We start from the raw sequence: 21,864 nt of genomic DNA, 5'->3' as shown, positions 1-21,864 counted from the left end.
CATTATCTAGCCAGCAATTGTAAGATAGTGCTTAGCAAAGACTGTAACTTAGTGATCTACTGAGTATTATCAGTCTACATAATTCTACCAGTATTTGTTGTTATCACATACTGTTTAGGAATTCTTAGCTATTACACACTGTGTTATATAGGATACATTGCTATTACACACTGTGTTATATAGGATACATAGCTATTACACACTGTGTTATATATCATACTTAGCTATTACACACTGTGTTATATAGGATACTTAGCTAATACACACTGTGTTATATAGCATACTTAGCTATTACACACTGTGTTATATAGGATACATAGCTATTACACACTGTGTTATATAGGATACATAGCTGTTACACACTGTGTTATATAGCATACTTAGCTATTACACACTGTGTTATATAGGATACTTAGCTAATACACACTGTGTTATATAGCATACTTAGCTGTTACACACTGTGTTATATAGGATACATAGCTATTACACACTGTGTTATATAGGATACATAGCTGTTACACACTGTGTTATATAGCATACTTAGCTATTACACACTGTGTTATATAGCATACTTAGCTATTACACACTGTGTTATATAGCATACTTAGCTATTACACACTGTTATATAGGATACATAGCTATTACACACTGTGTTATATAGCATACTTAGCTATTACACACTGTGTTATATAGGATACATAGCTATTACACACTGTGTTATATATCATACTTAGCTATTATACACTGTGTTATATAGCATACTTAGCTGTTACACACTGTGTTATATAGGATACATAGCTGTTACACACTGTGTTATATAGGATACATAGCTATTACACACTGTTATATATCATACTTAGCTATTACACACTGTGTTATATAGCATACTTAGCTATTACACACTGTACTTAAGAGTATACTTGGCCAATACACTATTTAAATGAAACTTAACCAATCTGGGTCATCAGGCTTTTTTGTTTTTGCCAATACATACCGTAGTATATATGAAACTTAGCTTATCTGGGCCATTAGGCATGTTTGTTTTGTTTTTCTGAACATTCATAAATATATTTATATTCTACCTACAACCAGTAGAGAATGAATATAGTGTACATCTGTAAACATCTAGTAAATTGATCCTGGATAATTTCTCTTGCCATTTAGTCATAGGGATACACACCAAAATGAGATTGGTCAACCATCTGTCTTAGACATTAAAATTGGCTACCCTTCACTTTTGTTTATCAGTTTTTAAATGAAATATCCCACCATGATTATGAATGTATGTTTGATTGTAAACAATTCTACAGAGTCAGCATAGATAGATGGTGGAGGATTATCGGTATAGTGAACAGTAACAATCCCATGCAGTGTTTATCACCATTAAATAGCAACATTTGGTGATATAGGATCCCACACAGTGATGTTCCAGCATCAGCACCAGAGAGCATCTGCTACCCACCAGTTATGATGTTATTTTTCCACATCTGAGGTCATAACTTTTTCGTTTGAAGTGATGTTTCATTTGTCATAAATAGGTCATAAGGTCAACTTGACCATGACAAATTAGTGTGGCAATCCAGGGGTGTTTATAGAGGCACTGTCCAGCTCCCTGCTGTGGAAGTGATAGACATTATGATGGGTCTGGGTACAAATTACATGTGTCAATGCCAAAAAAATGTGTGACCTTCATTAATGGCTAGTTTTATTTCTGGCTATCCACTGTGAAGTTTTACACTGTCCAGGAGTATAATTAAGTCTACAGAAATGATCAGACATATGGTGCACCAGACCAGACCATCTGAAACAATAATCTGCCATTGTTTGACAGAAATATTAATTTGTAGTTGACCTAGCATTATTTTCCTAAATCATGATGACTTATGATATTTCATCTTGTGTACTGTGTAAGATGTGTATTTCTGTAATCACACCAACATGGTAACAATTCGATTTTCTCTAGAATATCAGAATCATAAGATTGAGCGTTTGTAATTTTGTTCAGTGGGAAATGTGTAATTAAAAGTCTCAAACTAGGGGGAGATAAGCTAGTACAAGAATTTAATTGAGTGATTCAATACAAATACTTAGGGCTTGTAGCTGGTCTGAGCATAGATAATACCTCAAAAACTCCAAACCGAAGACTTTTCCACTGGACTTTTTGGGGCTTATAATGGTCCCCATTCTAATACTCTATATAAAAATCAAATTTGTTGTGTAATTCTGAATATTTTCTGCCTGATCAGTTAATTTTCTTTATAACACAAAAAGTGCATACAGTCATCAAAGCAAGGAAATAGTCAGATTTTTAATGTTGGTAAAAATCATGTTTCATGCTTGCTTATGTATTAAATCTCGTGACTTTGGGTCTGTTTTTAATCATTTGTCTTTATATGAATAATTCTTAATAACAATTTTCAGATTACATAAAATCTCTAGAAAATTAATTAAATTCTTGAATAAATTATCTGCAGAATAATCATGTAGCACATTGTAAACACTGCCAGGTGTACACTTGGTCCCTGATTACAGCACTCTGTTGCTTATTAAATATCTTAAGTCAGACTACAATGACAGCTACCTGTAATATTGTCAACTCCTCAAAGTAGAAAACAGGCTTTTTTCATCAGCAAGGTGTGAGCATGTCTCCAAAGATGAATCTAACCATTTAAATTAGTGACATAATTTGTTGTGTCATAATGTACTTTTGAAATGCACATGTAGGCATTTATTAATTAGAATTGTTAGTAACATCCAGGCTGGTGTGTCAGTTCGCAATTTACACATGTTAAGTCAGGAGCTTAACAGTGTTTAAATCCATTTTATGATAATATTTCATGTTTTGATATTTTGTATCTGTTGTTTGTGGCGTTAATTGCTCTGTAGTATGCATGTCTTTATGACATCCTGGTAAAATGGGAAGCTATGTGTAGACCTAATGTTGGGCAAACATTGTTGTGGCATGTGTAATGGTCAAAGATGGATATTTATTGGTTTCTTACATCATGGCTACCATATTCTATGTCAGAAGAACAATGTCTCATGACTACAGACAGGATATCCTGGTTCAGTGTGCCTGATCTGCAACCTTATATTCCTGATTCAGGACTGTATCCTGATCTGTGAACATGTTTTCTGATTGAGGGACAGTGTCCTTCCTAATGTGAGACCATATTTCTCGATTAAAGGACAGTGTCCTTCCTAATGTGAGACCATCTTTCCCGATTAAAGGACAGTGTCCAGATCTGTGACCATCTTTCCTGGATGAAGGACAGTGTCCTGATCTGTGGCTATGTTTCCTGATTGAGGGACAGTGTCCTGATCTGTGGCTATGTTTCCTAATTAAGGGACAGTGTCCAGATCTGTGACCATCTTTTCTGATTGAAGGACAGTGTCCAGATCTGTGACCATCTTTCCTGGATGAAGGACAATGTCCTGATCTGTGGCTATGTTTCCTGATTGAGGGACAGTGTCCTGATCTGTGGCTATGTTTCCTAATTAAGGGACAGTGTCCAGATCTGTGACCATCTTTCCTGAATGAAGGACAATGTCCTGATCTGTGGCTATGTTTCCTAATTAAGGGACAGTGTCCAGATCTGTGACCATCTTTCCTGGATGAAGGACAATGTCCTGATCTGTGGCTATGTTTCCTGATTGAGGGACAGTGTCCTGATCTGTGGCTATGTTTCCTAATTAAGGGACAGTGTCCAGATCTGTGAACATGTTTTCTGATTGAGGGACAGTGTCCTTCCTAATGTGAGACCATATTTCTCGATTAAAGGACAGTGTCCTTCCTAATGTGAGACCATCTTTCCCGATTAAAGGACAGTGTCCAGATCTGTGACCATCTTTCCTGGATGAAGGACAGTGTCCTGATCTGTGGCTATGTTTCCTGCTTGAGGGACAGTGTCCTGATCTGTGGCTATGTTTCCTAATTAAGGGACAGTGTCCAGATCTGTGACCATCTTTTCTGATTGAAGGACAGTGTCCTGATCTGTGGCTATGTTTCCTAATTAAGGGACAGTGTCCAGATCTGTGACCATCTTTCCTGGATGAAGGACAATGTCCTGATCTGTGGCTATGTTTCCTGATTGAGGGACAGTGTCCTGATCTGTGGCTATGTTTCCTAATTAAGGGACAGTGTCCAGATCTGTGACCATCTTTTCTGATTGAAGGACAGTGTCCTGATCTGTGGCTATGTTTCCTAATTAAGGGACAGTGTCCAGATCTGTGACCATCTTTCCTGGATGAAGGACAATGTCCTGATCTGTGGCTATGTTTCCTGATTGAGGGACAGTGTCCTGATCTGTGGCTATGTTTCCTGATTGAGGGACAATGTCCTGATCTGTGGCTATGTTTCCTGATGGAGGGACAATGTCCTGATCTGTGACCATCTTTCCTGATTGAGGGACAATGTCCTGATCTGTGGCTGTGTTTCCTGATTGAGGGACAGTGTCCAGATCTGTGGCTATGTTTCCTGATGGAGGGACAGTGTCCAGATCTGTGGCTGTGTTTCCTGATTGAGGGACAGTGTCCAGATCTGTGGCTATGTTTCCTGATGGAGGGACAGTGTCCTGATCTGTGGCTATGTTTCCTGATTGAGGGACATTGTATCATTAGACCTATCTCTCTATAAAGTTAACTCATTTAATCCAAGTTTCTTACATCCTGTACAGGCCAAAGATGGAATTATTACTGTCCTCACCTGTACGGTGTTCCTTGTTTTTTCCAGCCTACATGAAGTATATGTAAGCCCCAATCCAATAACTGTCCTGATGTTGAACTGGTGTCATAGCATTAATGACTGTTTCCATGTTCAGACTGGCTTTTTATGTCACGTGCTGTCTTTTGATTTTCTGCTATAAAGAATTATACAGCTTGTTCTTTTGTTCTGTGTATTTAAGGTAGTTTCCATCCATTCATCATGATATGTCAAACTTTATGTTTTATTGGTGTTTGTCTCGTACACATTATCATCCCTCAAGGAAACACATGATAATGAAAGTTTTAAGAAACTTAAAATAAAGATTTTTGATTTTAATGTTTTAAAAATCATAACCATTTCGAATAAAGGAAAGAAAATTGTATAAAGTTCAAGTATAAAGGTGCATTATGATGTCATTCCAGGCAGAGTTTAAGGCTACACATGTGAATATCACATTTTTCTCAGTATAGAGTCTGTCTGTTGATGTAAGCTGGCGACGGAGCCAATCCAAGCGCAGTCACCAGTAACACAGATATGCACGGTCTCATTAGAGTGCACCAGCCATGTGCAGACACACTTATCATGAAGTCTCAATCTTGCACTTCTGGATACTGTATACTTCAATTGAATTATAGCTAGTATGAAAATCTAACTTGCTGCTGTATATAATGTGAAATATGATGTTCAGTATTTTTGCCAATTAGAGAGAAGAAGTTTAGAAAAAGTGTTTATAATGAAAAATACAAGTGTTTCAAAGTTGAAATCAGTTCTGAACTCACTAGCCACACTAATGGAAAAAATCAGTGTTTGTACATTAGGAATAATAAGAAAGTCAAAACCAGAAATATATTCAATGCTTGAATTTTCTTTTTTATATAGCTGTAGAATATGCAGAAAAAGATAAGCTTTTAGACTGCAAAATGATAGACAGATTTTTTCTTATTGATCATGAAATGTAATTTGTTATGTCATTTAAACAATTTCCCCATCACATATACAAACAGATGAACCAGCAAAATTGTTTTGTTTGAATATAAGTTTCTTTGTTACTTAAGAATTGTTAAGTTGAAATTCAAAACAATTTTTAAATGTATGTTATCACTTTTGTGTCTTGTCTCAGAAAACATGCAGTTTTCATGTTTGTTTAACAGGAGTTACCTCCCCCTGGATCATATGAGGTGCAAAACGCTTATGAGAAATCTCAGATTAAGAGAGATCGAATCAAACCCAGAACAGAGAATGCCAAGAGAAAGCAAGGATCTTTCCTGTCAGCAGCATCCAGATTTGCTCCACCAAGGGATGTGGTCATCACACAGAATGATCCAGAAAATCCAGGTTTGTTTTCTTATTTCATAAAACTGACCACAAATGCATTTGGTTGCACAAATCGAATGAAAACTATTAAAAAAAAGTATCAAATTATGTAGATGAAATGAAAAAAGGCATTTAATTAGTTTAGTAAATGCATTCCATTTTATTGACAATAATGTGAACCAAATATTAAAATTGATAACTTGAGCTGCAATTTGATTCCACCTAGTTCCAGCTGCATTGAGTTCAATTTGAGACACAATGGGACATTCTCAACACCTGACCCTGAAAATTAATCAACATGTTCCAGTTGTGGATTACTTGGTTCTTTCTAAGTCAATATATAAAGTGTTCCAATCTGCTAAGTCTGCAATTTCTAGGAGATTGCACTCTTTAAATATGTGTACTTTTGCAGATTGAAATTTTCAGCAAAGTTAGGAATCAAAGTTGCATGTCATAGATATGAGGTTGATGGATGATATAGGATAGGCTCACTCAACTCTTTTAATATTGAGGCAAAAAATTTCCTACAAAATTGAAACATGTATCTGCTTGTTTCAATCTAGAGACTAAATCTTATCAATCCCATATTTCTTCAATCACAAATAAAAAAAAAACTGGTCTGTCGAGTCTGCTTCACACCTTCCCTGTCATTTAAATAAGACTCCGCCTGCTGCTGATTGTAAACATAGGTACGTTAGCAGATGCTGACTTTCAGATGCCACAAAACACAGGGAAATCTGTCAGCAGATGGACACAGAATCTTCAGGTCGTCTTAAAAAAAAAGCAAATCTGCCTCTGCTAAAATTAGATATACCCTCAACATTTATATCACCGACCACCAGGAAACCGTTTATTTATGACAAAATTTGAAGTGATTTACCTTGATAGATTACGTAAACAGGTTCATAAGACTGTATCTGCTGAAAATCCCAGGAAACAAAGATAACAGGGATAAGACTGAGGGCTCCAGTCGGAGATGGTTGTAGTTAAGGAAGTGGCATCATGGGTAGGGGGCGTGGGGGGAGGGATACAGGTCTCTGTGCTGGGTACTTCTGGCGTAAGAGGAAGGTCATGATTATCTAACTCCAGGACATCCAATTTATCAAACATCATGTGAAGTGCTTTAGCCCTTCTGCTTAAGTTAAACTATTTCTTGATATGTCATATATAAAATTAAATTTTCAACATGCACATCCATCAGAATGGGGATGCAAGGTGACTTGTCTAGATGCTGTTGATAGAGACCTGATGGTAAACCATTCCACTAAACTCCCAATCTTTCATGTGTCTTCTGTGAGAAATTTTCTGCAAAATTTGAGATGAGTTGATATTTTAATGAAATTATAGCTCACGATAGCTGTAAGCCTACACTGAATTGAATATATGCTTAAAAGTCTTCTGGTCTCTCAACATGTCTTTCATATTGGCTTTTCACAACTAATTCTTTTAAATGGCATTTCAAGTTTCTTAAAATAATTCCACTTTGAATAACAAATTGTTTAAGTAGAAGGTGATATTTGAAAAAGAATAAAGGCCACTTTTATTTCCCTACAAAGTCTTTGTGTGCCTGGAGAATTTATTGGAAATAATTTTTTCTCACAAAATGAGGTCGATGTTAATTGTCAGTGAAGTAGTCAGTGTGTAATGCTATATACACTAAGATCAAGTCTTTTACTCCCAAAAGCATTTATAAGTGTAGTTTGGGCTAACGTTTCATTTCTTCAGTAGCTTACTTAATTTCAGGATAATCAAATTGCTCCTGGTAACTTTCCATTCATTTGGCCTGCAATAGAATGCCTTTGAGGTATATAGAAGTTTATGTTTACAATAATTGGTACTACTGAACAGGAAGGTAAAACTTCTAGTCCAAACTTTAGTCAAGTGCTTCTCCATTTTTCAACATAAATATTTCTAACTCAGGAGTAAATACAGATAAGTTCACATACCTTTACATATAAATCCAGTGTTGTACTCAAATCTCATTTTAAAACAGCAAGCATTAAGAAATTACATTTTTTCAATTATAGAAAATTAAATGCGAAAATGGGACATGAAAATTGCTTTGATAAAAGTGTAATTTCATCTTAATTGGATATTTAGTTTGTAAAATATACCCCAAACATTAAATGTAAATGTAAGTGCCAAGTTTTTAATTTAGTTGTAATACCTTTCAGCAAGTTATCTCCCTTAGTTTCCAGGACCCTGTTTTATTTTCTGGTATGACTTTCAGGTACCAAGTTTACAATATGTAATGCTATGGAAAGGCTAAATGTTAATATGGAATAACTAGATTTCCTGTTTATCAAACATGGCTAAAGCATGCCTTCTAGCTTTGAATTAAGAATGATTTTATTTTGACGCACAGATCACATACTGTAATATCAGGTGGTTTTGATCACAACTTACAGGTGTGTGGATGTAACATAATGTTTTTATATACATTTTAATAATTGTGCCACTTTTTCCTGTTTTTCCAGGTTGATTAGGATAATGTAATTATAGAAAAAACCAGAACTTCTTTATTGGTCAAATATCTACCCCATTTGTCTCATTATACTGGTTACCTCTACATTCCGTTTCTATGGATACCAAAACACACTTGGCTTTGTTTGAGACTCCCCAATCTTTTAAGTGGTGATTCTTAAGTATGTGTACTAGGCTTTTCATTGAAAAACTTTAATATGAAGGACTTGTAGGTTATCATACTGAATTAACTCAAACAAAAGGCAATGATATTAACTTTGAAAAGCTTGGATAGTATCTGAGATACCTAATTTGACTTATCGTACAGGTGGGGCATGTAGATGCCTCAGTATTCAACCCCAATTTGTTTTTAATGTGTTTGGAACGTAAATTCATATTAAATGAAAATGTAATTATATAACTGGCAGAGAATACAAAATGAGCACCTAACTGTATCTTTATTGTGTTGGCTGTAGTGAAGATAGACAATGCCGCTATTGATAAGACAAACAGAACATGGCTTGGCACAACGTCTTTAATCTAATAGAATTCACAATTTCTCTTCCATGAAATTAAATCATAAAATTATCTTTGGACAGGATATATCAATCAAGGAGAATCAAGTTATCAAATTATTTAATCAAGATGTTTTTATTTAAACCCACAACATGCCTGAGGATTCGTTATAAATGGGATTTTTGAACATAAATTTGGAATGGAGTGCCTGGAAGTTTGAATGAAAGAAAGGTAATCATAGGTTTATAAAAAACACTGTATTATTGGAATTTCACCAGAAAGATCATGAATTTAAGGATTCAATAAACCGTATATACAACTTAAGTTAAATATTTACTCATACCAATACCTCCATCAGCAGTATCTTATGTGTGGTTAGACAATAAACAAGCAGCTAGGTGTTGTTGCTTCTACTTTTACATTGGGCTGTACAGAGCAGGTATTTCTGGTGAAGCAGGTTGGTGTACATAATGATTAGGGGATGCTGTTCAGTGTATAGGTATTATATAAGAATGTCAGTCACTTGATGATTACAGCTCAGGAATCCACGCTCTATATAAACTCAATCAATAGCACGTTCAGCATTTATCTTCCCAGACTTCAGAATCAGGTTCAATAATTACGTGGCATTCACAGGGTATTGTCCTTTAATCTAACAAATTAAGGACAGTCCATCAAAGCTCTATAGTTACAGTAGCAAGGTCACAGTATTGAAAACCTTTGTCAAATTCGATCATTAATTTCATGAAAATTTGAAGTGATTACTGTCTGAAATACATGTAGAATTGGCTAGATTGACTATTCAATGGCTGTGGATTGGAGAGAAGATTTAACAGTACTAGACCTATGTCCTGTTCCACACATGAATGTTTGACTCGGAACAAGTCTTGATTTCGTGTAGTAGACCTCACTGTAAGTAACCGGTGCTACAGCTTTCTCCCAGAAATCTCCTCCCCTATACTACACATCAGGATCGGTCTGTATTGTTTTTTGAAATTTTTAACACAGTTTGCCAAGTAAATTGAGTTTGCATTTTGTTAGAAACCCTTTGGTGAGGAAATACTTGGTATGCTTTTGACAGGATTTACTCCTCGGTTGTCACGAATATTTCTCAGGTGATGTAATATTCAGTGGCCAGTTCCTTTTCTGAATATACTAATACTCAACTCTCAGGTACCTTTCTGAATATACTAATACTCAACTCTCAGGTACCTTTCTGAATATACTAAATACTCAACTCTCAGGTACCTTTCTGAATATACTAATACTCAACTCTCAGGTACCTTTCTGAATATACTAATACTCAACTCTCAGGTACCTTTCTGAATATACTAAATACTCAACTCTCAGGTACCTTTCTGAATATACTAATACTCAACTCTCAGGTACCTTTCTGAATATACTAATACTCAACTCTCAGGTACCTTTCTGAATATACTAATACTCAACTCTCAGGTACCTTTCTGAATATACTAATACTCAACTCTCAGGTACCTTTCTGAATATACTAATACTCAACTCTCAGGTACCTTTCTGAATATACTAATACTCAACTCTCAGGTACCTTTCTGAATATACTAATACTCAACTCTCAGGTACCTTTCTGAATATACTAATACTCAACTCTCAGGTACCTTTCTGAATATACTAATACTCAACTCTCAGGTACCTTTCTGAATATACTAATACTCAACTCTCAGGTACCTTTCTGAATATACTAATACTCAACTCTCAGGTACCTTTCTGAATATACTAATACTCAACTCTCAGGTACCTTTCTGAATATACTAATTCTCAACTCTCAGGTACCTTTCTGAATATACTAATACTCAACTCTCAGGTACCTTTCTGAATATACTAATACTCAACTCTCAGGTACCTTTCTGAATATACTAATACTCAACTCTCAGGTACCTTTCTGAATATACTAATACTCAACTCTCAGGTACCTTTCTGAATATACTAATACTCAACTCTCAGGTACCTTTCTAAATATGCTAATTTATCCAAGGATTTTTGAGGTATCTGCAGTTTTAGGAATTATTTCCCCTTGGGCCCTCACCAGAATTGTGATGCTATTATTCTGTTACAAATCAAAATAGACAAGAACGTCAAAGTGACAACTTTTCAAAAGATTATCTACCTTGTCATATTCTGGTGGGGAAAAAATTAGAAATGTCAGACATTGCCGACAATGGCCTAATTGTCTCTGGGGTCATAGGTTTTAGGTCCTCTTGGTAGCCAAGGTCCCTGGCTTCTTGTCAATAATGCATGCTGAATGCATACAATGATTTATGGGAATTTGTCGTGCAGAAGAGCCTTTCTTTCCTGCTTTATCTTTGTACATATCTGTCACCTGTGTGTTTCACTTGAACTTGCAATATATACAATGCTAATCACAGTTTCAGATCATGGAGTTGGCATTTCTGGTTTTTGATCTCTCAGTGGTACAGAAACCCAATAACAGGCAGTGGTACAACATCATTTTTTCTTGTTGTATGTTATGTGTTCCATAGTACAGACATGTTTAAATCCAGAAACTTGTATTGCTTTATTGAAACTGATAGGAAACAATTAAATTGTCCATTTTAGATTACCATCATCAGGTGTTGTATAGTTATGGGTTTAGTATAAATTATCTGTTGTATAAGGTAGACTTATGATATTCATTGATTCCTTAGCTGACTACCGGCTATAAATATACGCCTATCAAATGTCAGTGTAACATTACAATAGGATTAGTCTTTAATATATAACATCCCATACACAAATTACCGTAAATTGTAATGGTTTACACCCTGAATTTCTTCTCTCAGACAAAACGTCTTCAGGCACAGTGTCAGCACAAATCTGATAAAATTTCAAATTTATTGAAAAGTTTTATAAAATGGGATGAAAGAATTGTTTTTCGAAGCTTGGATTTCTTCCTCCAAGATGGCATTCACACCTAGAGAGGCAAGGTTTCAGATGTCACCATTAACATGACTCCTTAAACTATGTTATAAATGTCAAATAGAGACGCTGCACACCTCCCTCCTCTCAGTTCTAACACTACAGCTGGTTTATACTGCTTGTTTAGAAATAAATCTATGCTGGTGGGACATAGTGTATAAGTGTTGGCAGATTTTCATGTTAAGTCAGCCAACATTAATCCCAAGCCCATAAGTATCAGATGAATTCATTGTGTCAGTGATTTGGAGACATATTCCAACTTTGTGAACAATTTTAAAGGCCAAATGAAAAAAAGTCTCGTCAACAGATGTCGCCATGTTGGTGTTTTATTACTGAACAGATTAACATTGTACTAGCATACATCATTGTTAATCAAGGACTTTATTGTCAAGATGAATTTCTAATTGATTTTTTTATCACACATGAAAATATGTCTAGGTTTTAATGTGGCTGAATGTTGTTCCACTGATGTAAATAAATTACCCTTATATTGTGTCAAGTCTAGGACGTACCTATCACATACAACTCTAGAATTCTGTATCAGCACCACAGAAATTATCTACTTTTGTTTAATAAAGGCAGGTCTAAGACCCCCTACCTGTTACAACTATAGGCCAGATTTTTCTCTGCGTTTCTGTATCAGCATCAGAGAAATTATCTACTTTTGTTTAATAAAGGCAGGTCTAAGACCCCCTACCTGTTACAACTAAAGGCCAGATTTTTCTCTGTGTTTCTGTATCAGCATCAGAGAAATTATCTACTTTTGTTTAAGAATTGTAGGTCTAGGACCCTACTCATCACATGTACAGACCAAACCCAACATTTCTGTATCGACATCAGAGGATTATAGAAAAGAATGGATGGTTTATAACTAGTTTATGTGTCACATGTCCCAATATCTGCAATCATTTTTCTGTGGATAACTATAGCTCTGCCTTTGAAGTTGCTTTTTAAACTTTATCATAATCTGATACTTCATTCAGTTGTATGAGAAAGTGAGATCTGATCAAACCAAAATACTCCATGAAGTTTTAAATTAAATACATGTTTTGAAGTTTAACCATGAAATGAGTGTGATTGGTGAATTAGTCAGGGGCTATATTGAACGTGTATAGATGTGTATCTGTGTTGTTAATAACAGGCCAAAGGAAAAGTGATAACATCAGAGTTTTTTATATAGATTTTAACAAAACACATCCATTCTAAGGTACAGGTATGAGACAGGGTTTTAACTGATCAAGTTCACCACAATGAAAGTCTTTATGCTGTAAAGTGAACGTGTGTTGTATTGACACTCTAATTTGATTTGTTTTAAGTTAATAGATAGGGAAAGAATCATAGGAATCAGGCATCAGGTAGGGGATAGAAATTGTGTAGTAAACACAACATGTAAGGTCAGGGAGAAATCTAGCCTCTCAAAGTCAGTCTGTACTTCAGAGTACAAGTGTTTTGTCGATCAGAATGGATTAATAATTAGTAGGTCAGAGTGGAGATGATACAATGCTACATATGACACTGATATGAATGTTGTCCCTGCCGACCAGTACAGGATGTGGCCTAGTGTATACTGGGTTGCCATCACTTTGGTTCAACATAGCTGGTAATACTGCACATCTCCCCCATTGTAGTGGCTTAATAAGTTGTGAAGTCTGATAATGTTTAACAGACTCTGATAATGCTCCCCTTTGATGGTGGAACACATTCTGTAATAAATGTTGGACAAAGTTGTTACAAGTGTATGTTACTCTGTGTAGTATTGTCATCCCTAATGTTGGAGGTTTGTAGTGAGGAAGAGGAGTAGGTGGGTTAAGAGGAGGTTTGGGTAAGGAGGAGGTGAGTTAAAAGGAGGTGTGGGTAAGGAGGAGGTGTGGGTTAAGAGGAGGTTTGGGTAAGGAGGAGGTGAGTTAAAAGGAGGTGTGGGTAAGGAGGAGGTGTGGGTTAAGAGGAGGTTTGGGTAAGGAGGAGGTGAGTTAAAAGGAGGTGTGGGTAAGGAGGAGGTGTGGGTTAGGAGGAGATGGGTTAAGAGGAGGTGTGGGTAAGGAGGAGGTTTGTAATGTACAAAATAGAGGAGATAAGTACAGAGGAGGTGTGGGTAGTACAAGGAGGTGAGTATGGAGAAGGTGCGGGAAGGGAGGAGGTGAGGGCAGAGAAGGTGATAGGGAGAGAGTGGGTACAGAGAAGATATTGGTAGGGTGGAGGTGGGTACAGAGAAGATATTGGTAGGGTGGAGGTGGGTACAGAGAGGATATTGGTAGGGAGGAGGTGGGTACAGGGAAGACATGGAAGTATATAGGGAGGAGGTGTACAGTGAGGAGGGGCCTGGTTATGTTAATGTGTGTTCTGTACTACTGTGACACATGCCCAGCTGACATTGGACATTTTCAGTTTTGGCCCTAAAGATAATACAAGGTTAAGATGGATTATTGTGTTGTCCATTGTTTATTTGTCCCTCAAGGTCAATGGTGGGATCCTGGGGTCAGGGATTACATCATCAGTATAGATATGGTTGGTCCACCCATCCTTTGATGTCCAGTGTCCATATTTTGTTGTACATGTGTCCAGAAGCGGGTCAATTAGACAAGGCATTAACTTAGGGTAACCATTTAGCAATCTAGAACAGTCTTCATTTTGGTTAAAGGTATAGTACTGACTTAGAAGAGAAATTTTATTAATGAGTAATATTTCTGTTCTGTGTGAATCATGTATTCATGTCCCAGATGAAACACTTGACCACTCAGCTAGCCACTACACCTTACCTAATGACTGTACTGACTGATGGGGAAGTCAGTTTCAGTTCCCACGATGAATGAGACCTACTTTAGGGATATTATTATGACCAAACATAATATTCTGTATCAGATAGGGACCCAGTTTACTCAATTATACCAGATAGGAAAAACCAGCTCTCCTTGCCATGGGAGAACAGTATTCAGACCTAGGGGGTTATCTTAATTATTAAATACACAAAGCAAATACCTTGTTTTGGTGTCAGCAGTTATGGAAAGGGATTTTAGGTCATATGTTTATATGGTGGTGACAATCAGTAGAGGATTTTAATGTGATACTGATCAAAAGCCAACACAGAACAAGAATGTCCTCAATGACATGTGTGACTGGACTTCATCTCTAACTAGAGCAGGTCAGTGTGACAGGCCATCATCCCTGACCAGGCCAGGTCATTGTGACTGGACATAGTCCTTAACTAGGCCTGGTCAGTGTGACAGGATATAGTCCCTAACTACACCAGGTCAGTGTGACTGGACATAGTCCTTAACTAGGCCTAGTCAGTGAGACTGGACATAGTCCTTAACGAGGCCTGGTCAGTGTAACTGGATATAGTCTCCAACTAGACCAGATTACTATGAGAGGACATCATCCATTACCAGGTCAGGTTAGTTTGACTGAACATAGTTCATAACTAGGCCTGGTCAGTGTGAATGAACCTCCTCCCTAACTAGACCAGTTTAGTGTGACTAGACATCATCCTAACCAGCCCAGTCAGTGTGACTCGACTTAGTCCCTAAATAGGCCAGGCCAATTTGACTGGACCCTTTTCCTAACTAGGCCTTGTCATGAAGTCTGACTGGACCTTGAGTGTACCTAAGCCTGGTCAGTGACTGGACAACACCCTTCTGTTACATTTCCTATTGTTTACTTTTGTATTTTTATCAAGTTACATTATGTGTACATTTGTTCTCATTTGATATACTGTTGGTCAGTAACTTGACCTGGCCAATGAGGTATTCATTATATCGCTAACCATTGGGAGTGAATGGGTAGTTCCGAGAGTTTTTATACTTAAGTGTCCATCTAGTTTTAATGGTCATTCTGACCCGCCCAAACAGGTAGTACTGATTGGTAATCCAGATTTGTGTATTGGTCAGCTGTTTGTCAATTGTTGCAAATTGTTAATGGGTAAAACGAGACTGAATCATTTTGTCCTAATATGTCTTTAATCTCATCACATAAGTGGGCTATTCATTTTAATCAGAGGTAGTTTGATTCCTTCTTGTAGCCCTGAGGTGGTCATTAGTCACTGGTCATCTTGCTTGATGAGCAGAGAAAGAAACTGCCTTAAGGACAATCTTGACCAGGTTTACATGTGTAATTACATTGTTGCTCAGTCATTCAGTAAACCTGGTGATTTTGTGTTGCTCAATTGGAGAGAAATAATGACTTTTTCTCATCATTTCAAGATTCCCCGTTCAAACTTTTGACTTATACCCTTACAAGACTATTGAATAAGATTCTTGACTGATTTTCCAAAGCAAATGCTTGACTTATTTTTCTCTATTAGAATATAGACTTATTCCCTAACTGACTTCAGACTTATTCTCCATCAGGCTTGGAATGATTCCACACCAGAAAATTTCCATAAAAACATTCAAACTGATGACTCTATGTTGCTTAATTGAGTAGAATTATTCTGCCCATTTTTTCAAGTGCTCTCTTTAGAAAAGCATCCTTTTTTTGAACCAAACATAACCTGCTTATGAATACATTTTGAGGGTCTGTTGAGCTGCCATTTTATATGTCAGATTGTTTTAATGTATCTCTTATATAATACTTAGCCTGTGAAGGCCTGTCACAGTGTAATACAACTTACCCAGTGGTTTTCTAATCAGTCAGTATCTTCCTATCGTCCTGGGATAGGTACAGAAATCGGCAGACTTATGATGCTGGTGCTGTTTATGATGGCATGAGAGGTAATTGGACAGGACTAGGCCCTACAATGGCTATTTAGATAAAACCTGTGACAGCACCTCTCTCATTCAATTTACATTAACCTAAACTTGCTTTATACTGGTCCGCCAGTCTGATAAAATTGACAAGTATGCTCTGCAATTTGTAAAAATTGGCTACATTTCTGTTGTCTCTGAGTGGCTAGGAGTTAGCAAGAAAGAAAGGGAAGATGTACACGACTACAGGCCTGGGCTGATATGTGGTTCACGGCGGATGTATTCAGATGGGCAAACCCAACACATACCAGAATATCCCACTATCAGATAAAAAGTGTGTAAATACAGAAAATCAGGCAAATAATGGGGATTTATGTTGTCATTTGTACCATTACCCTTCATACATAGCTTGTCAGTTTGTTTCAGAGATTGCTTGGTCCAGTGGATAAAAAAATCCTGTTTTCTGAAGTGTGGCAGTAGTCAACAGATGGAATACATTGTAGTTATATCCCAAGCCCTAACATTGTTCTGTTTAGGTTCAGTACAGTAACCTGAAATGGTAATTTGTTTTACCTAAAGATGTCTTCTAATGAAATAATCTTATCAGAATCAGCCCATGCTTTTTACTGCTACAGAGACGCTAGAACAAAACTTGGCTCATGTCCCTTAGAACTTTGCCCTCCCCACCTTGTCCAGGGAACCCACAGACCAGCAGCACCATGCTCTGGGAATGATATTGATGCAATAAAATGGTAGGCTCTTGTTAGCCGACTGTTTTATCTTACTGGTGATATACACACTGGGCTGTTTATAATAAAACTTTATCATTTTGTTGTATTTCAGGACTTGATTAGATTAATGCTACATATTTGCTTGGCTTTTCTTCTGAGAATTCTTGGCATTCTACACTGATTAGTGATAATAAACAAAAAAACTTATAATGGTGGGCAACTCGGAACAAGAGATTTCACTTTATATAAAGCGTGATAAAAGCAGTGGTGTTCTAAATTGAGTTGTTTTATAGTCAAAAGGTGTAACATGTCGGACAATCTGTACAGTAACTTTTCATTCTAGGCTTTTATACAGGATTTTTGAAACACAACTGATACACTTGACACATAAAAAAATTGAGTGCCAAGTTTTTGTTGAGGTCTACATTCTTACTTACTAACAGAAAAAATGATAATAAATGGTTGGTACAGAGACATGATATTGTGACATTTTTATTAGTCAACCTGTCATTTAGTGACAAATTCCATAAAGTGGTCAGGGGGAGAGGACGGAATGAGAAGTAAGGGTGTACATATAACCTTGTTTAGGTCTGTGATTTCTGAATAGAAGAATGATTCAATAAAAAGATAAATGATATGAAGTGGATGTTTGATGCTCGGTCGGGTATAGATGTTTTCACAATACAGAACCAAAGTGCGATCTGGCTTTCAGAGCACTTTTACAAAACTGTGAGGTTCCAATTTCCATAAAATAATTCCAGAACACTGTAATAACAGAAACACTGTGTAAGCTGTCTAGAAACCACCTTTCATAATTGAATTGTTTCCCAATAAGTTGTTGTGTTTGTATATATGTATCGTAACACTAACTTAATCAAGATAACAAGTTTGAGACTGATAATGGAATATTTTTTCTGATGCTGGGAGGTTTTACAGATAGATTGTTGTTATCTGTGGACCAAGACGAGGAATTAATGTTTGGTAAATTCAATTATTGTCCTAGTACAATGCTGATGTCATCAACGTTGTAATGGAATTCCGATTCTGGGTTGTAATCGTATAACAAGGTTAGGGTTTCTAGATGGTGGGGTAATCATAAAAATAATTGTTTAAACTATTGGCTTTTCTTATTACAGCTTAAACTTTTAATTCTACAGTAATTCTCCTGTCGCTTATTTCTGGAAGTGAATTTAAAACTGCATGGTCTTCCAATGGTTTTTGTCGATTGTTATATGTTGGTGAGGTGTAATGGTTACTGTAGTGCCTTGTTAAAGTTTTCACCTGTTCAGTACACTTCTTACTCCTTACAGTTGGACTAAATACAATACCAGAATACTTCTTATTTGGTAATGTTGATTTTGGACCACCAATGTTTGAGTTTACATGGACATTTCTGCTGGCCACCTCCACATTCTGAAAACCTAACTTAGTTATGACAGGTATTCATACTTGAAATGCTAGACTTCAGGCAGATTTTTCAAAACTTTACTAGCAATTTATATGTTTTGAAAACAGATATAAAAAAATGTTCAACATCAATATATATAGTCTGCTGTTACACATTGTAACATCCTCATTGTTTGGGACTCAACAATATTTATAAATGGTTTTCCCCGGAAATCATTCTGCTAAAATCACCCATTTCTTATCTTTATATGTTTAAGAGATATAAAAAATAACATTCATTTCTTTTTCATCTTCTCTGGTGCTAGTGATATACAGCCCTATATCAGGAATGGGGTGCTGTATGGTGATCAGTTTGTCTTCCTGTCTGTCTGTCCTTCCATGTCCATCTCTCTATCAGGTTTTTCAGAGTATGTGAGAATCTACAAGTCTGAAACTCCACTAACAGATGTTTCAGTTTGACAAATTTAGTATTTCTTTCCCGTCATGGTGTAACAATGTCAGTATTTTCTTTCTTGGTAAAAATAAGATTATTTTATTATTGGGATCACACTTGAAAGCCATTCCTTTTTTTTCTGGTAGAAATGGCAAACAGAACTATTTCTTTGTAGGGATGTTAGCTAAGGTAGGCCTGTGATAACAGCTCAGTATTGTCACATATTGTTTGTTGACCAAACAATGACCAAATATGGGACACTCATGTTATATCATTGTGTAACAAAATATTGTGTATGGTCTATTGACAGTAATTGAAGCTTATTGTTCTTTCTCCATTCCACATCTAAACATGTTTGTTGCCTGATTCCATCACATGATATACCTCACTTTCAGAATGAAAGGGTCAAATGTATTAGGTAAGTTAAATGGACATGTAAGGAAGTGGACAACTTTCATTCAATAACATATTGTAGGTGTCAGAGTCAATAACTTGTGAAGCAAACCATGTATTTGGACCTTGGGGAGAAAAAGCTGTATCAGTTCTTCTGTCTGTCATAGTAGGGCTAGGACTGATTCTAACATATGACCTGACACACGATGCGCAGTGCTGATATAACACAGAAAAAATTCCCAATGGTGGAGCTAGTCACTTCCAATTTGGTGAACACTCTGTTATGGTGCTTTGGCAAACTGTTTCCTTATAAATTGTCTTACCTGCTGGGTAACAGATTAGAGCATAAGCATAAATTACCACTTGACATAATATGATGTATTTATTAGTTACGTTTTTGTTCCAACGGGTTCTTAAAATAGTTGGCCGCCTGTCTTTGAGTGTACACTTGTCACACACTGCGTCATGTATACCCAACATGGTCACCAATGCCAACTCAGTCTGCTTTTCATCATTTTCAACAAAAGAAAGAAACATTCCACATAATAAAAACAGTTATATAATGTACTAGTAATGAGATGAATTAGAGAAGAAACTCTGCAATGGTCTTGTTAATATTCTGTGAAATTTCACTGCTGATGTTACTGGGTTCATTTGACTGATGCCAGTGGTGAAAGCTTATTTATTACCATGGAGGAAATGGAAGCAGTTCATCAATCAAATTTGAACACTTGAAAATTAAAACCATCTGATTATTCAGTAAAAAAGCAATATAAATGGTTATATGACATAAACTGCATTGAAGATGACATGTAGTATTTTAATTTTTTATAGAGATGATAGTTTGTGCGATAATAACCAGTGTGAGTGATTTGTGTAACACACAGTAAAATAGTTGCCATAGTGACAGAAACTCTACAAACATGAGCAGATCACCAATAAAGATACTTTATCTGTCCAACTCTTTAACTGTTGACAGTGACCTGTGAGACATTTATCTTGGTGGGTTGGGTATGTGTCACAATATCGTTTCTTCTAAAAATGAGGTCACATGTATAGCAGCCAGAATATATTTCTACAAAATGTTTCATCGGTGACTTCTCATGGCTTCTTCCTTATATGACAGGAAATCAGATAGTACAGGTGATCACAAAGACAGGTGATCAGATAGTACAGGTGATCACAAAGACAGGTGATCAGATAGTACAGGTGATCACAAAGACAGGTAATCAGATAGTACAGGTAATCAGACAGTACAGGTGATCACAAAGACAGGTAATCAGATAGTACAGGTGATCACAAAGACAGGTAATCAGATAGTACAGGTGATCACAAAGACAGGTGATCAGTAGTACAGGTGATCACAAAGACAGGTAATCAGATAGTACAGGTGATCACAAAGACAGATAACCAGACAGTACAGGTGAGCACAAAGACAGGTTAACTATTGAAGACTAACTCTTGTGTTATGTTTACAGGTCCTGGAGCCTACCAACATCAAGAAGGAATTAATAAGAAAGGTGGTCTAATGGTGACTAAGGATAAGAGATTCAAGGAAATCAAGGCAGAAGGCCCAGGACCAGGGTCATATGAGGTGGGTATTTACAAACCAACAATATCTTTAAGGTTATTAGGAAGTGGGTGTGAGTGTATGTTAGAATCCTTTAGGAATTGCCCATGGGTAATTTCTGTACAGCATATTGATGATGTTTTATATGTTTTTATTCTAAAAGTAATCCTATAAAACACCAATCTCTACACACATTTAGTAAATATTTATCAGTAAAGTTAAAGTATGACTTGTCAGCATCAGGTCACAGTTGGTCTTAACTGTTTGTGTTAAGTAGAATTAAACAACGAATTAGGATGTATTTATCAAACAATGAATTTTGATGTAATTTATCAAACTCATTTTCCCTGAAGCTTTCTGTTGTGACACTTTGTGTTTTGTTATCAAATATTGAAAAAGATTATTCTAAATCATTGATACCCTGGTATAATGAAAAAAAAAATATTGTGAACAAAATACCTTCAAAGACCCCTGACATTGTAGTTTGAACCCCATTAATGATAGTTAAAACAACAGTAAGATCTCTCAATTGTAAAGCTTTTCGTCATAGCATAAAAGTCATTGAAGTAAGTTAATGGATTTCTGGGAAGCAGTCAGAACACAGAAATAATGTTTTACCAAAAACATCTTGATCTGTTTGGAATAAGTTGAGAAATTCTTGTAAAAGGATACCTTATCCGGTCAGGGGTGGAGAAATAAAG

The 21,864-nt window shown here is 36.3% G+C and overlaps 1 protein-coding gene across 1 annotated transcript in view; it reads left to right on the top strand.

Annotated features, from left to right (window-relative positions):
- The window catches only part of LOC132551369 (sperm-tail PG-rich repeat-containing protein 2-like), a 69,654-nt gene that overhangs the window by 31,021 nt on the left and 16,769 nt on the right, over positions 1–21,864 (top strand). The window contains exons 10-11 of the mRNA XM_060215507.1: positions 5,857–6,040; positions 21,072–21,187. Coding sequence (XP_060071490.1) covers positions 5,857–6,040; positions 21,072–21,187 — 300 coding nt within the window. The remainder of the gene's footprint in view (positions 1–5,856; positions 6,041–21,071; positions 21,188–21,864) is intronic.

Source organism: Ylistrum balloti, unplaced genomic scaffold (assembly GCF_031769215.1).
Source record: "Ylistrum balloti isolate Yb309-2 unplaced genomic scaffold, AGI_CSIRO_Ybal_v1 Utg370196, whole genome shotgun sequence".
NCBI classification, from domain to species: domain Eukaryota; kingdom Metazoa; phylum Mollusca; class Bivalvia; order Pectinida; family Pectinidae; genus Ylistrum; species Ylistrum balloti.
The sequence above is the reverse complement of the archived record's forward strand: the minus strand, read 5'-3'. Positions and strand labels throughout refer to the sequence as shown.